The sequence below is a fragment of the Thunnus maccoyii genome, chromosome 3, assembly GCF_910596095.1.
Source record: "Thunnus maccoyii chromosome 3, fThuMac1.1, whole genome shotgun sequence".
Taxonomy (NCBI): domain Eukaryota; kingdom Metazoa; phylum Chordata; class Actinopteri; order Scombriformes; family Scombridae; genus Thunnus; species Thunnus maccoyii.
In genome coordinates this window covers 10894319-10911872 of record NC_056535.1, presented here as the reverse complement: position 1 = coordinate 10911872, position 17554 = coordinate 10894319, and the positions used below count along the sequence as shown (strand labels likewise).

Here is a 17554-nt window from a genome sequence, read left to right as displayed (position 1 = left end):
CTTAAACAGAGTTGGGTTTTGGTTCCAGTCTGCTTGACTTCTGAGCTTTTGTTGAACAGATGTTGCTGCTGCTTTGAAAGAATTTCCTCTCGTTGGTTTTTACATCGGCTGTTTACTGAATCTGGATTACTGTATCTACCTTTGTTGTAGTTTAAGCCGTGTTGCATTGTGGGTCTCTGAGAGCACCTGAACACACTTGAAACATATAGGTTATAGCGATAGCTAAACAGATACTGATTTTTTGAAGTCAATACTCATAGTGATATTTAAGAGTTTAATATCAACATGAGTATATCAGCCAATAGCCATTTTTTGTATGTATGTAATGCATGTAATGGAGACACTGTGTCTAAATTTCCTCAAACCTAATTTGGCATTTCTGCACTGCACATTTTCTTTTTTGCTTATTTATCAGGTGATATATACACAGAAAAATCTGCAATATATCTGCCTGGGTAATTTATTGGTCTAGCTGTGGTGTTCTAGCTTTACCTGTAATGGCCTTGTTTGAGAAGATGAGAGATGACTGTATGTGTTTGTGTGTGGATTCAAATGTATCGTTGTGTTTATATGTACTGTTGTTCAGTCTATATGTGCACTGATTGACAGGATCTCTGTTTGTCCATCAGCTGTGAACGTCTGTTTAACAGCCTTAATATTTCCCTTATGAAACAGATATATGGCAACTATCGGCCCCTTCCCCTGCCCAGACAAAATTTCAACCAGGTACAGCTGTGTGAAATTTCTACCATCTGCACCACTTTTATTTTGTCTATGTACACGGGCTGGACAAAATAACAGGAACACCTCACAACATAATTAAATCGATGAACTAACATCAGAAATATAGCATATAACATAAAGCCTCAAAAATGACTCTGCTGTTAAATAAACACCTCTTTAACAATCTTATCACAATTTAAGTACCAAGGTAGAAATTGCTGCAGTGTAAGGTGTTTCAGTTACTTTTTCCACCCCATGTATGGCCGTTGTTAGTTGCATGAGGAAAGTTCTGTAAAAATCTCGTATTAAGTTTAGCTTTTGTTCCTGTATGTGGTTTTACACACTTTCTCTCTTTGGTTTTTGTGAAAAGCTAAATATGACTCAGGGATTTTTCTGGTCAGTCAGTATCTAGTACTGTATTTGAAGCAAAATATGAGCCTCTCTTCATTTGAACAAAAGCATTATGTGTATTTATTAGGATTTACCAACTACAGCCACAATGACAGTTTGGTAGCACACCTATGACTAAGCCTCATGGTTATGACTACTTATCAGACCTCAATACTTTTTTAGATATGGACTTAAATGTGTCTGTATCCAAGTATTGAAAGTCGGTATTGCATGTCTGTCTGGTCAGATTTGTAGTGTTGTTTACTTATTCTGTGATCAGATAGTTGCATTTTTATTTAGGTGAAGTTCATGTGTGGCTGGAGACTATATTTAACATTTGTAGAATTATAAGGAGAAAATTTTATATCCCTCAAATTATCAAAAGTAACACTTTGAAATCAGTACCAAAAAGCAGGTATTGTATTGGCACAAGGAGTCACCTGCGTCAAAAACATAAGCATTAATCTCACTTAATGGTGCTTTGGATGAAAGCAGTGATTGGAATGGCATAACGTGTGAGGAATGTGTTTTTTAAAATCACCAGGAATGTGCTCTATTTGTGTGTGTGTGTGTGTGTGGATGGACAGCATGTTATCTGTAAGCACAGCGCAGCCTGCTCTACAGGAGGTGTGAGGAATGCAGGAATGCTGCTGTTGGGAGTCTCAGCAGACAGACAGCTTGCAAACAGTTTGGGTGGGTCTCAGGTGAGCACAGAGAGTTCAGTTTAGCCAGGTAGAAGTTCAACTGAAACTCAGGGACTAGGAGGAGATAATTAGTACTAAACGAAAACTGAGTTATATCGACAGCACTTTGCGTCTACAGTGATTGTTGTATGATTTGTAAGTTACAGTATAATTTTTTTGCTTTGAGCTGAAATGATGAATCGATCATTGGTGCTCACTAGGACAGAAAAATACCGTTAAGTATGCTGAAAGGTGCCCCCAGAGTACAGCAAACATGATAAAATGCCCTCTAAACTGCCAAAGGACAAAGGAGAAAACATACCAAAGTTCTGTGATCACTGTCTTAGTTATGGGTAAATCAGGATGAAATGCCCTGTAGAGTTCTTATATATGTGACATGCTGGAATGACGTGCCCTCATGGATGCCCTTTGTGGAAGAAAATGTGACAGTTCCCTGTAAAGTATTCCCACAAGATGTAATGCTGCACCCTATGCTGTTGTAATTGTTGGAGGTTCTGTATGGGTGCTCCTCTGGTGAAAAAAAATAGCAAAAGTGCCATTTAGGGTTCACCTAAGTGCAGAATTGGGTGCTCTTTCAACGAAAGAAAAAATATGGGGAAGTGCCCCTTCAGTAAAGAACATGAGAAACTGACCATTAGGAAAATAAAGCAGCCTTAAAACATGTTGTATAGCTGACATTATTCCATTCAGTTGATTTTGGTACAGAACATGTCACATCTCTTTAGATTGTTTGTGTCAGTACAGTCAAAGCTGTAACCTTCATCCTACTACAATTTGTGATGGAGGTCACATAGCAAGGTTTATTGCAATTAAGACAATTGTATGGAATACATTTTATTCATAATCATTAGAGTATTCTTTATCAAAATGCATTTACAACCCTTTAGCTTGGATTAACTTGCACTTGTAGAGAGGGAGATTAGCATTGGGTTACTTTATGATTACAGACTGAACATTGAACACAAAAAGTTTAAAAAATGTATCCTGTCATGAAATCTTGAAAAGAACCTCTTGAGTAACCCTAACAGACAAAACTCCTTAAAATAAATGCTACATTGCTGGTGATACTGCATCAGTCAACCGATCATCCTCCAAACTGAAGATGATCAAGACCCAGCTTAGAATCAGACACTTTCAGATCTTCTGCTGTCGTCCATTGAGAGGGACGTCCCAACTGACCATAACGAGGTCATTATCATTAACAAACTCATAGCCAAAAGATTTCTCCTTTGATTCCACCAATCTTTCTTCTCGCTTCCCTGACAAGATGCTTAAAACAGCTCATTCTCAAAATGTTAATAGTTCCATGTCTTTACTACAGATGTGTTTGGAAAAAAAAACATTTAAAACATTATCCATCCCCTGTATTTTATTACAGAGATGTTTGCAAAATAACGCAGAGGTGTTGTTTTCCTTATGTTCTGAGTCACTCTATAAAATGTTCATCTTAATTGGGGATGTAGCCTTTTTACCATTGTTGTTCTTTGATGGGGCCCACCGCCACTGTTCTTTGTCATATATGATAATTAACTGAGTATGTTGGACAAAACAATTCATTTTAAGATGCCAAACTCAGCTCTGGTGATATCACCTCTGATTTCAAGATACAGTACAGAGAAGTTACCTTTATGCTTCACTCTTTGGCATGTTTACTCATTGATCATTTTTATGATCATCTGATACTAACAACACACTGATCTATTGAGCTGTATAATCCCCTTCCTTTATGTTATACAGTCTATTGTTTCCCTTAATGGACAATGAATGAAATAAGCCGCCTGTTTGTTTGCCTGTTGGAGAGATATCTGGGCGGTTCACTGTGTGTGCTGCCTAACCTGTCATTGAAAACTGGAATCTGTCACACACATACACACACATACTGTAGACAAGCAATGAAGGCAGAGCTGGTGGTGAACTTGTGCAATGGTTTTGCTGTCAGACTGAGCCTCAAGGGGAGATTTTTCTTTGTGTATGGTGAAGCATGGTTTCAAAATAGGTCTCCTCACTGAAGGTTATGCAAATGCATGTGGTTGTTCATTTATGCAGTAAATTGTGGTATGTTTTGTCTGGTGTTTCATGTAAAAACTGATTACGCAGGACGGCGCTCATTTTATAATGTCTTGTCATGTATCTATCAATTTTTCCATTTGTTTGCAACTGATGCATCCAGGCTGACCGTGGCACTGTTCTCTATGCATGCATGTGTGCAGCTCTGTAAGAAGAAATACTTGCACTCTGACCTCTAGTAGAAGAGCAACTTATTGAATGTGTGTGAGGGGTCAAAGGGCAAAAAGCTATGTCACATTAGCTTGAGATTAGCAAAAAAGCACATTCCTGTAGGTCTCATCCTTCCATGCTTTTGGTTGAACATATTGTTTGTTGACTGCGCTCATATGACTAAAGGGATAAATGAGTCACCAAATCCTGTTGGCCAACTTCCTTTGATTTCAACTGGGACATGATAAACACAGGAGGACATGGTCTTAGAGAACTTTTTGGTTTGCCATGATGTGCATGCAGTGGTGGAAGAAGTATTCAGATACTTTACTTAAGCAAAAGTACTAGTACAACAATGTAAAAAAACTCCATTACAAGTAAAGTCCTGTAAGTATTATCAGCTTGATGTATTAAGGTATTGCAGTAAAAGTAGTGGTTTGGTCCCTCTGACTGATGTATTATTATATACGATTCATTAGATTTTTAATAGTGAAGCATCAGTGTGTAAGCAGCATGTTACTGTTGTTTCTTTAAATTTCTTTAAGTGGTTTTACCAAACCTCTGAACTACTTGAGTAGAAATTGTCTACAGTACCATAAACTAGAATGGAAACCATGGTCAGATTCTTTGTTGGGTTTATTTATTCTTTGATCAGATATTGCTAACTAATGACCTAAATCAGAAGTGAGCGATATTATGTATTATCCTGTATTTTATTTAGGAAGCAAATTTCCTCTACAACTGTTTGTATTAAGACAACAACACAGACATTTTGAAAAATACGCTTATTTGTTTTCTTAGATGAGAATATCGGTACCAGATGTCAGAGTGGTATCAATCTTCTAACTCTCTGCAAGAAAGCGAATAAATATTCCCCAAATATCAAATTATTCCTTCAAATGAAAACAAAAGCATCTTAAAAATGTGTACGTAAGCTATTGTCAAAAGTGCTGTTTTGGTATGGATGGTGAAATTCAGGTACTCTATATTAGCACCAGTATAAAAATGTGGGCAGTTTTTTATTTTTTGTTGCTGTTTTTACTTTGTTTTTACTATGGTGCCTCACATTTTGAAAAATAAAGTTATAAAAAAACCACCCAGGCCTAGTTCGATCATTTAGTGTCCCAATGTGGGACTTTTAAACCTTAGCACAATTCAGAACATGAAAATTTCCAACGTTAGCTTCATCATTTTGAAATCTTGGCTGACAGATATTTGTTTCATGTGCAAAGTCAATCTGTACAACACATCTGACTTATCATGCATACCACCCAGCATGCAGTATCACTCTACTTCCTTTTTTCAGTTATTGATTTTTTTTTTTGGTAACTTAGCAACAATTCATATTTACTGTAACCACAGGAGCAACATGACTTCTGCTGTAGCTGGGGGATGCCCTGACTGTTTGTGACCTCATTTCCTCCTCTGTGCCATATCCTCTGAACAGCATTACAACACTCTTATACTCAGTCAGTTAATATTAACATCATTTCTAAACAGAAAAATACGTCAAAGGAGAAAAACGGGAAGTAATATATGAGATGTCTCTTAGGTACTTTATTGATTTTGTTTGTTTTCAACAGTCTTCACACTCATTTCCCCTCTAAGCTGATCAGTTGTGGAAACTTTGAGGAATACTTTCAGCCTCACAGCTTCCCTACAGTTGACGCAAAGCAAGAATAAACACTGTATATGATTTAGATGCTCTAACTCGAGGTGGGTTGTGACCTTATTAGCACCAGTGTGTGAGGCAAGCACTGACAGTGTGGAGCTGCAATCATTTCATAATCACAGGTCCCAGATTGCAGAGATTCAGAGTGATGTAATTCACTATGTACTCTGTGTGACTCTCCTATTGTTCATTTCTCTGTTACCTTTCACTCACACACATCCATCCTGCCGGCTCAGTTTAACATACATGCAAAGCTGGCTTGACAGGTTAACTCACTCAGAGGCTTACAGGTACACAGAAATGGGATAATGATAATTTGTGAGCATATTTTTTTTGACACAGGACTCTGCAGCATTTGTCAAGAATACTTTGAAATTCATAATAAACACACAACACAGCGTAAAAACTGTAATCTGTGATTAAACGTTAGCATGTTTTACAGTGCAGTGATTGACAGCTTGTGTGTTTATTTCCAGAAAACCCCATGGCATTCTGCAACAAGTTGGAGAAACAGGCAATAGAGTAGTAATGTTCACTAACTGGCTGGGTCAGGTCTGACTTCACAATGAAACAACATCACACAATACATTGGGTTGGATGTGAAACTAACTGCGGTTTTCCTGACCTGGTGTCAGCCGGGTGGAGGCTCTCTGCTCTTTATTTACACTACCTGAAAGAACTGGGCTGGGCTCTGCAGTGTGCTGGGCTCCACCTGGAGACCGCTGCATACCTCAAAAACCCTGAGATGCAGGTACGACTGCCCTCGAAAAAGGAGTTTATTTAGTACATTGTTAGTGTATTTTAAAGTAAAAACACACTCTTTTCAGTCATCCTTCCATACAAGTGGACTCGAGCAGAGAGCGAGTAAATAGTGTTGTTGGGCTTGTGCTGTTCGTTTTAATCCCTCTATGAAGGGATCTACTGGATATTTATATTTTTTGAAGGTTGGCTTTCAAGCTGCAAAAAATACACATACATATACATGGAACATGTTGTCAGTGGCTCAGTGGTTAACACTGTCACCTCACAGTAGGGCTTTGGGTTTAATTGCCTGCCTGAATGAATACAGTGGTTCACATATGTGTCAAATTTAGGAGGTGCTGAAATCATATGTCGGTTCTTCTGGTTGAGGTAAAGAGAAAATACCATTTAAAAATGCAAATGCACTTTGGCTAGAAACAAATATTTGACCCAACAAAGGTTGCACATGTTAAGGGAAGTAACCATTGTCTGTCGAACAGCTGAGACGTCTCCATGCGTGAACTCAGACACTTAGGGCAGTGATTCATCACACATGACTATATATATATATATTTCATTTGCAAATTGACCTTTTTAGCAGGATGTGATCATCTGTGTATCTGAATGACTATGTGAAAGTCATTATTTCTAGTACACTGATGCTGTTTTGACAACCAGAATTGTCAAATTCATTAACGTTTCTCAATTCTAGCAGAGTATACCTTACAGATGGAAATATGAAATATATAATAACTGACCAATAATACACATACCGCTTTAAATGATGAAGTAGTATCATACAGTTAAACATTAGCTGTGGTATAGCTTTTGAAACTAAAAAGTAATAGACTAAATAGGTCACTTAGTAAAAGTATTCTGTCAGTATGCCTCTTCTCACTAAAGTACACTACAGTAAAATGTTTAATATTACTATATAAAAGTAATAATTTGTCATACTCAATAAATTTGCCACTGACTGATGTAACACAGCATATAGTTCAACTCAGGAAAACTCTTGAACTTGCTGCCCTGAACATCCAGAGCTGGTGAGGTCTTTCCTGAGTAAAATCCTGTATGCACATAAAGTAGCTACAGGAACTGAAATGTTATCAAGAGGAAATCTAATGCAAAAGATCACAGCACCGCTGACACCGTCTGACTGATAGTTGGTGTGTGAGGATATGAGGTCATCACTGTTATGTGTTCAAGTCCACTACCATGGAGGTCAAAGTCAGACCTCGTTGGGTCTCTTTGAAGACGAATGTGAATTATCTCTGCTTTAATTTTAAACCCTGTGACATCAGCTGAAGAGTAACTTGTGTATCTGCCATTCGTTCTCACTGTCGTCAGTTGCTAAGGCGACCACAGACAACAATAACACTCCGTCTTCTTGTTGTCTGCTGTCAAACAGTCACACCCTTCAGTCTGGCATGTAGTGCTTAAATCAACCACCTCAGACTGCTGTATGATGAATATATTTGAGCATATATTCGCATTTTGCGCCACTCCTTTACATTACTGTCTTTTTCTCCGTCTTTGTCTTTGTCACTGTCTCAAAAAATGAAGTTTTTCTTTGTGGTAACAGACATTAACAGCATATTTTCCTCTCGATCCAGAAATAAGTTGCATGGAATGTTTTGTTTTCCACAAATGTTGTTAAGTGAGATGTTGCTCTGTGTGAAAGTTGAAGTGATTATGATTTTTGTTGGATTTTTCACTACACATGTGTAACTTTTCTCTCTCTCTCTCTCTCTCTCTCTCTCTCTGTGTCTCTTTCTGTCTCTAGTCGCAGCCTAGCCAGGCCACACCCAAACCGGCGGCTCAGGTCTCCACTGCGAAGCCTGCACAGTTTGAGGTACTGTATCTATCAAACGTTCCACCTTCATACCCTTTAACCTCTTCTCTCTCATGTCACACACTCTGTTTGTGAACTTCCTCTGTTCAGTCAGTGAATTGTTGTCTGGCTGTTGTTCCTGACCCTCCTGTTATCTGGACTCTCTGTTGCATTGTCACTTCCTTTCCTACTCCAGCTCTCAATGTTTTTAATAGTTGCACCATTTTTAAGTCGAGTCAGGGAATAGGTTTAACTGTTGCCATCCGAACAGTAGCACGCAGAAAAGAAAACTTTCCTTTTCCTTCCATTCATGAACAAGAGACGTCACACCCAGTTTCTCAGTCAGTTGGAAACAGTTTAACCCCTTAATGGTGGTTTCAAACAATGGTCTCAGATCAAACTGATTGTCCTCTCGTGTTCAGTCTGATCTGTTGCTAGGTAGGATCTGTTTAGGTAATTTCCAGATGTCAAGATAGTTCAAAAATGTTTGTTTTGCAGAACTTCAGGAAGGGAACATGCTAAAGTAATTGACCAGTATGTTAACTGGTAATTGTGACTATTATGGATGTTTATTTTTAGGATCTGACTTCAACAAAGACTTTATAGGTATTTGGTATAATCTGTATTCTGTTTAACATTTATTTGAGACAATGACAGTTCAAAAAAAATGAAAGTTTATTTCTCTACAGCTCTGTTAGTGAAAGTATAAAAGTCTCTTAATGACTAATTTTTGGATTTGTGTTCAACCTCCTTTTGGCTCCATGACACAGGGAGTCCATTGCCTGATTGTCTTTCAGGAATATCCTCTTAAGGGCACGCTGTCATCGGGCCAGTCAGTGTTTGAACAGGACAAATGTGTTTTTTCTTGGCCTTCATCAACAGGGCTTATATGCCGCCTATTTTGGTGTCTGGCTTGTAGAGAAAGGCTTTGGTGGGATATTTGAACTTACCTTCAAACTAGTTGTGTGCAGAAAATAGGGGCAACAATAGTTGAAATAGTAATGAATCATAGAGTGAGAGAATGGCATGTTTTAAATGTACTAAGCTCATATTACACAGTCATTAATTACACTAGTTTACACTGTTATACTAGTGGAAAGCTTCCAAATTAAGGTGCAATTTAAATGCCATGAAAGAGCTTTTAAAAAAGTTTAACAACACTGTAAAGGAAGAAAGATCAAAATACTTCTCACATCTTACTGCTGCAACTCCTCACAACCCCAAGTTGCTATATAAGACCATTAACTCCCTTATCTACCACCCTCCCACATCCAGTGAAGTCTCTGCTGAGAGATGTGAGACATTTTGGTCCTTTTTTTGTCGATGAGGTTTCCAGCATTAGAGCCCAAATCATGGCATCTCTGTTAATTCTACAACACAGTGAGTTATATCAGATTTTTAATTCATTTAATGTAGTATCCCAGTCAGATTTACTGAGGATGATTAAGGGCATGAAATCTTCCTCCTCTCCTTTAGATGTTTTACCCACAAGATTTTAAGAGAGGTTTCTGCCTTTTTATCTTCAGATATTTTAACAATTTTTAACAAGTCTTTATCTTCAGGGGTTATTTTTAAATCAGCTGTTGTTCAACACCTACTGAGAAAATCAAACCTTGACACCAACAATCTTAATCATTTTAGACACATATCTAAATTACCCTTTCTTGCTAAAGTATTGGAGAAAGTGGCTTATTCTCAGCTCAGATCTTATATGAATGACCACTCACTCTTTGAAAAGTGTCAGTTCTGTTTGGAATTCATCATAATACAGAAACTGCACCTCTAAAAGTTTTAAATGACATTATGAATTCAGATGCTGGCTGTTGTACTGTTTTGGTGTTGTTAGACCTCTCTGCTGCATTTGAAACAGCTGATCATGGAATATCAATTGATTAATAGAAAACTGGGTAGGTGTGAGTGGGACTGCTCTAGACTGGTTTAAGTCTTAACTTGAGTGACAGAACCTTCTCTGTATCAGTTGGGAATGTCTCCTCTAGCTACGCAAATATCACATGCGGCGTCCCTCAAGGGTCTATTCTTGGCCCTTTGCCGTTACCACTGGGTCAAGTTATCCATAACTGCAATATTTCTTTCCATTTTTATGTGGACGATACACAAATCTATTTGTCCATAAATTCATCAGACCTCAAGAGGCCAGAAATCTGAGAGTAATCTTTGATTTGGACCTGAACAATTCTAAGCATTTTAACAATATCACCAAATCAGCTATCGGTCAAATCAGGAGTATTGCCAAGATTAGATCATTTCTTTCATTCAGTGATGCACAAACTCTCATTCATGCTCTTGTCTCCAGCCATCTGGATTACTGTAACTCATTATTTGCGGACTGCCCCAGAAATCCATCAACTGCCTCTAACTTGTACAAAATACCATAGCTAGGGTTCTTACAAGAACTCGAAAATATGAGCACATTTTCCCTGTTCTCGGCTCACTGCACTGGTTACCTGTGGTGTTCAAAATTGACTTTAAAATTTTATTGCTTGTTTTTAAATCACTGAGTGGCCTTGCCCTGTCTTACATTATCGACCTTCTCACTCTCGTAGTTTTCCTTTTTGTTTTATGCTTTTATTAATTTATTTATTCTTAAGATTTTTATTTGTTGACTTTTATCTTTGTTTCTTGATTGCATTGAACTTATTCTATTTGTTATTGCTCTGTGTATTTTCTGTTTTTATGTCTGTGAAGCACTTTTGTAAACTTGTTTTTAAAAAGTGCTATATAAATTAAGTTTATTATTATTATTATTATTATTATTATTATTATTATTATTATTATTATTATTATTATTATTATTATTATAATCATATATCATAAGTGACGCTTGTTAGCAGCTGATCTTGGTGCCCCATACCTGTTGCTCGGTTTTGCTATAGTGGGGAACAGCTGCCTGTGTTTCAGTAGCAGTGTGTATGAGCAGTGCAGTGTAGCACAGTGTTTCTGTGGTTCAGTATATGATATCGAACCACAGAAACCCATGACTATGTATGGAACATAATACAGGCAATCTTTTTCCAGATTGCATGACATAATGTTTGCATATTCAAAACCTCAGCCTAGCTATGCTCCCTTCCTTTTATTCTTAAACTTAAAGCGATACTTCAGCGAAGTATTGCACTTCCATAAAGTTGAAAGACTCACAGGACACAGATTAAAAAAGATGTAAAAATTTTCAAATATCAAAATTGAAGCAGCAAGGGCTGAGATACCTCGACTTTCAGTCCCTAGTATGAAGCAAGCTCCAAAAACCACTGGATCCAACATTTCCTATAATGCAGCCAATAGAATAATTTAATTAAACCCTGCCTGGTAACTGCCCCAAGTCTTTCAAACTTTAACCGATTAGTCAATTGACAAAACATTTATCGCCTTAATTGCTCTATTTTGATGCTTGATTCATCGCTTTGAGTAATTTTTTAAGAAAAAATGCCAAATTCTATGGTTCCAGCTTCTTAAATGTGGATATTTTCTGGTTTCTTTAGTCCTTTGTGATAGTAAACAACATCTTTGTGTTGGTTGGGACAGAACAAGACATTTGAGGTTGTATCTTAGGATTTGGGAAACAGTGATTGACCATTTTCTAACATTTTATAGACCAAACAAGAAATCGATTAATCAATAATAAAAATAATCGTTAGTTGCATCCCTAGATGACATCATCAGTAATTTTCTCCCCCATTACACAAGACATTATACTCTGTATATATACAGTAAACTGGCCAATTTATAAAAATACATCAGCAGTTGCCATGAGCACACATAAGGAATGTAAGCATCTAATGACCTGGTAATAAAGTTAGATGATGGACTTCTCCACACCTGGTGCATTTCAGACAGCACCATCAGGATCCACCATGGCTACAAAGCCTGGGGGGGTTGCCACAGCAACAGGCGGGGCCAGAGGAAGTGCTTCAGTTGGGACAGCTGGAAAACAGGCACCTAAAGCCAAACCAGAGGTAGATGAACTCTGGATCCCTAAGTACAATTGGAGGGTCTGTTGGATGTCTGATGTGACGTAACATGAATCACTGCTTCCTTCTTCTGGTCTCAACACGAAGCAGCCCTCATCTCTTCTTCACTGGCTTCATCTTGCAAAACATTTTTACCTCTCTCTGTGTGTGTTCTCTCTCTGACTCAGCCATCCACACACATGTTGACCTTTCACTTGCATCAGAAGCTGAGCATTTCCTGCGTCACATTAATGAACTCTCTTATCATCACGCTTGGGATGAATGTTCTTCACAAACTGTTTTTTGGGCTGACTTCATGAATAACTTTCTTTAAACACATGCTCCTTGGTTTGTAGACTAACACTACGCCGGCAGGTGCTACTGTTATTGACATGTCCTCCGCTGGGACTACTCATGTCGACATGACATCAGCTGGGGCGAGAGGCGGTACTAAAGAGATGTCCAAGGTAATGGTGTCATCATGACCAAAGCGCTGGTCAGTGCTTTTTCTTGCTTTAACCCGATTATCATATTAACTATGAATTCTGTGTTTTTACAGTACCTCTGAGCCTTTACCTGAAATTTTAGATTGATTTTCTACCAACAAGGCAGCTTTCAGGTACTGCTAAAAGGCTTTCTACAGCGTGTGCTGGTGGGAAACTCCAACATACATGATTTGTGTATCAGCTGTTCATCAACAGCCCTTTAAATAAAACCAGAAAATTCACGTGATCCTTCCCACAACATCCATGATGCTCCTATTGTTTATTGCTCATAGTCTTTTGGCAGCTGAGTCTCAAATTTTAGATATGAAGGCTTCCTAAATATGTGCTCGCTGCATTTCCATCACATATCTCCCACAAGTTAGATGCCTGAAGCCAGAAAATCATTCTGAAATGTTTGGAAAAAGGTCAGACTGTTTCAAATGCGTATACACTTGTGTCAAGTATATACATTTATAAATGGGCAAAAGCAAGAAAAAGCACCAGCATTTACACTGATCAAGGGTCAGATTAGTCTCAGTCCTGAATCTCAGAGAGCCTGAACTCAGCACATTGGAAACATGTATTTTTGCTTTAGTCAGACTACAGTGACAGATCTGACCAGAGATCATTGTACATTTTTTCCTACTTTTTTTTTCACTAACACTGAAAATGTTTTCCACGTCTCTTGTCAATATGTCTACTGGCTTCAGACATGCTATAAATCTTTCATCCTTGTGTTTTGGAGTAATCATTTGGCTACATGTTTGTAGACGACACCTGTCTCCCAAGTCAAAGCCTCAGCTACAGCTCCTTCTCCTGCTGCTGGAGCAGCTGCAGCTGCTGGTGCGACAGCGTCTGCAGCAGCAGGCACTGCTGCTGTGACCAAACCTAAAGAGTCACCCAAAGACACAGCCAAGGTAGACTCAACGTCTAGAGGCTTCTCACACCCTTCAGTGTCTCCACGACTCTCTCAAGGTTTACTTTTCAAGCCTTGCTTCAGCAGTTGCTTTCTTTCTTTCTTTCTGCAACACCTTTGAGTCGCAGAGTCCTATCACAGTCTTATATTTTGTCTTTACCTGAGAGCACTCAGATTCTTGCTTTGGAAATGGTTTGCTTTGGGAGTTTCTTTTAAAACAAGTCACTGCTTTGGCCTTGCCTTTTCTACTTTGGAGGTGACCAGATGTAATAACCAGAAGTATCAAGGACTTTTTGTTCTTAACTCAGCATGCCTACGCTTGTTGTTGTATTTGCGAATGGTGCACACCTGTCCACACCACACACACGTCAGAAATATGAGTCAGCCACAGAGATCAAATGCAAAGAGACACACAGTTTGTGGGCTTTTCTTTTTGTGCTTGTTTTATTACTCAGTACCTAGTGAAAGACTAATCACTGTCATCAAGTTGGTGGAGGCTTTCTTCTGCTGAACTCAGTTCCTGTCTGTCTTTCATTTATTTCTTTTGTTGACTTGTGTACAGTGGAACTGTGATTATACTCCACTTAAATTCTTCAAAAAATATCCACCATTTCTGACATGTACTCAGTCTATAATACATTCAAATTCATTGTATTTTAGAGTGCCACTGCCACTACAACAGTCAAAGCTGATGCACCTAAAGTTGATCCGGCCAAAACATCAAAGCCAGCTGCAGCAGCCAAGGCTGCAGCTGGAAAGGTGTCTGTACAGGGGAAGAAAGAAGAAGCTAAACCGACACAAACGAAGGTAGATGATCCTGAAACCAACAACGGTGGAGGCTGTCTGACACTTTTTGTCCTCTGTACTTCCTGTCTGTACAATATGGCCTCTCTAGCAGATGAATGGATACCATGTGCTACACTGAATATTTCTGTGGTGTTCTCTGTCCCTTCTCTGTGTTGAACTGAATAGAGCACTACTGTGCTCATGAGATGCCTTCAGGTCCTGCAAAGATTTTTCATTTGTGTAAAACTTTAGTGAAATGTCATGGGGTTTAAAATGATATGAAACTTCACATTTTGTTTTCTGTTCTTGTTCCTATCTTTCTATAATGAGGAAAAGTGTGGTTTGGCCTGGCACACAATTTACAATTTGATCAATTTGCAATCAATTAGTGTGGAAAATACCCAGTAACACTTTTCATAATGCCTCTTTTTAGTCATTTCCTTGATTAAAAGCACAATTACATGGAAATCATATCATATGAAAAAGCTTGTTGTGTTGCACGTTTCATGTCGTGGAGGCCTGTGTCCTGATTCTGGGTCTGGTTTGCAGGTGCAGGTGGAGGTTCCTCCCATAGAATCTAAAGGAGCCAAACAGGTAAAGACTCACTGTGCTCATGGGTTTGAAAAGCATGTCAGTGTGTTGCTTGCTCCAGTGTGCTGAGTTATGTTGCATGTGCAGGCAGCTGAGTTGGATCCATTTGACGCCCTCGCCAGCAGCTTACCATCAAATGATGCTGTCGCACCACCACAGCCCGTATACACTGGGCCAGAGGTCAAAGAGGTACATTATAACCACAGTGTGTGCATTTGTGTGTCTGTGTACAAAGTCTTTACACTTAAAACTGAGCAGGTGTGAGAATGCGCTGAGATGCAGCATGGCTCTGCTGTGAGTAACCGCGTGTTTTGCATGTGTCACAGCATGACATCACTTCCAAGAAGGGTCAAAAGTGTGGAGAAAGAGACAGCACGCTGCCTCCTGGCTACAGATTTGAAGATATGGTTAGTTCTCTCCAGGCTCCTTCACTTTATCACTTCTTTGGATTCACTCCTTAGCTTTGTCACAGTGCCAGCAGAGTATTATTTGTCTCATCTGACAATCTCACTGTCAGTAGGTTTAATATATTCCTATTTCTTCACTAGGATGTAGTTCCTATGAAAACTGTTCTCTCTGTGGATTATCCAGAGTAGGGGTAGTTTTAAAATATAATTTCTCAATGCTGTGAGTACCATGAGCAAGAGTCCATTCACCGTCATTATTTTGGGGTGGAGATAAACAGGGATGAGTGTTGAACCTGACTTCTTTTACACAAACTGAAATGCGTCTGTAGCATACCTGAAAGCTGGCATTGAATATTGAGTCAGATTCATCTTTCTTTTTTGCCAAATTCAGACTATTTTATTCAGGCAAAGTTCTGTTTAGATTTAGCATTTGTGAAGTTTGGCTTCTTGCAGAAAAATGTGTTATCTCTCAAAGTCAGTCTTAGAGACAGATATCTCAAAATCTGGACACATTAGCAGAAAATATGAAAATATGGGGTTTATTTTCCAATTGGGGTGAATTGAGTCTTTAAGGCAGTCATTTTTACCCCCAGAATTATTTCAGGATTTCATTTTCTTTTCTTACAAAACTGAATTAAATGAACTAAAATGAATTTGTATTTTCCAGCCTCCAGTTCCTGCAGGTGTTAAACCCAAGGACGTTCCTGTAAGTGAAACTTTTCCACAGATACAGTTCAGACAGAGAATTATACTCACTCTTTGTAATCTTTTTCTATCACATGTGTAAGCAAATGAGCACACCCTTACATTACACACAGGCACACACAGTATGATCTGCTGGTTCCTCTAGAGTGGGGAATGTTGCATTGCACTGGTGGGTGTTGTCTCCACCAACAGCACAGGACCCACCTTCCCTGCTGGAACTCGTTGACTCTTGTCTGACCAAACCCTAACACACACGTTTGCAAACCAGATAGACAAACGCACACACTGATACGTCTGTTATATACTTTGATATCAATATGTAGGTAACTATTTACTCACCCTCAACACACCCACATTTGCATCATAGCCTACTCCCTCTTTATCACGTCGTCTTGCAAGAGGCTTCTTTGGTTCTGTGTCTCACTACCTGTTTCCACCCAGATATTTACCTCCAGTGTGAGTTTTGTGCTTTTTACTTTTGATTTTTGTAATGTTTTTGCTAAATCAAATAAGTTCTATGTGTCAAATGCGTCTTTTTGAGAAGTTTATTGAAGATTTTTCTGTCGCCATGGAATGTGAAGGGTGTGTCTATTCTTTTCCTCCACTGTTGCTACATAGTCTGGTTTGCATTATTTTGCCCTTTTGTTCGCTTTTTGACTTGGTCATACATGCCCTCTAGTGGAGGCTGTTATGGAGCATAGCATGGAATAATTCTTCTTTAATCAGTCAGCTAAGATTATTCTGGGTTTTTGTTGAAAATCTGATCATGTCTCAGTGTTGCGTTTTTACCTCTGATCATGTGGTGATGATGCGTGCTTTGTTTTTCATCTCAGAAACCACTGAGCACAGACGAGGCCCTGGATTCCCTTTCAGCTGGTTTCATGACTTCAACAGCTCTAGCTGCACCCACGAAACAAGAGGTCAGACACTTGGCACTCAAAACTGTGCATGTTACACTTAGCTGCTAATTCATCCTCCACCTTTTCATCCCTTGTACCTTCTTGACAGTATATGTATACTGTTTCTTGTATAAATTGTAAGTGCTTTTCACAAAGTCCCATCTTTTTTCTAACATGTCATACATAGAAACATGCTGATAGCGTCACTGCCTCATCTGCTGGTCCCACTAACTTTGCACCACCTCCTGTAAAGGTACAGTAGGCGTTCACATCTCTGAGATATCATTATACTTATTTTAAGTTATAGATTTTTATAGTCTAATCTCATCTCTGTTGCAGAAAACTGACGTCCCTGCTGGAGTTCCCCACAAAACCGTGTGTCCTGTTCCTCCTGCTGATAAAAAAGCAAAGATGGAGAAAGTCTCAGATGATTTCTCTCTGGAGGCTGGGCTTCCCTCTGCTCCTCCCAAGGTATAGTAATCTCCTTTCCTAAATCATACATCAATTATACTCGTC

The 17554-nt window shown here is 38.8% G+C and overlaps 1 protein-coding gene across 26 annotated transcripts in view; it reads left to right on the top strand.

The window, feature by feature from the left end:
- cast (calpastatin) overlaps positions 1-17554 on the top strand; it is a 41722-nt gene that overhangs the window by 15281 nt on the left and 8887 nt on the right. For 10 of the 26 annotated variants that reach the window (XM_042405795.1, XM_042405817.1, XM_042405798.1 and 7 more), the window contains 12 exons: positions 8234-8302; positions 12133-12255; positions 12606-12716; positions 13505-13651; positions 14311-14457; positions 14986-15030; positions 15115-15216; positions 15354-15434; positions 16102-16140; positions 16973-17059; positions 17226-17291; positions 17378-17509. In XM_042405795.1, the coding sequence (XP_042261729.1) occupies positions 8234-8302; positions 12133-12255; positions 12606-12716; positions 13505-13651; positions 14311-14457; positions 14986-15030; positions 15115-15216; positions 15354-15434; positions 16102-16140; positions 16973-17059; positions 17226-17291; positions 17378-17509 (1149 nt within the window). Of the gene's footprint in view, positions 1-675; positions 727-8233; positions 8303-12132; positions 12256-12605; positions 12717-13504; positions 13652-14310; positions 14458-14985; positions 15031-15114; positions 15217-15353; positions 15435-16101; positions 16141-16972; positions 17060-17225; positions 17292-17377; positions 17510-17554 lie in introns of all 26 variants that reach the window. The other 16 variants (XM_042405810.1, XM_042405813.1, XM_042405815.1 and 13 more) reach the window with 11 other exon arrangements.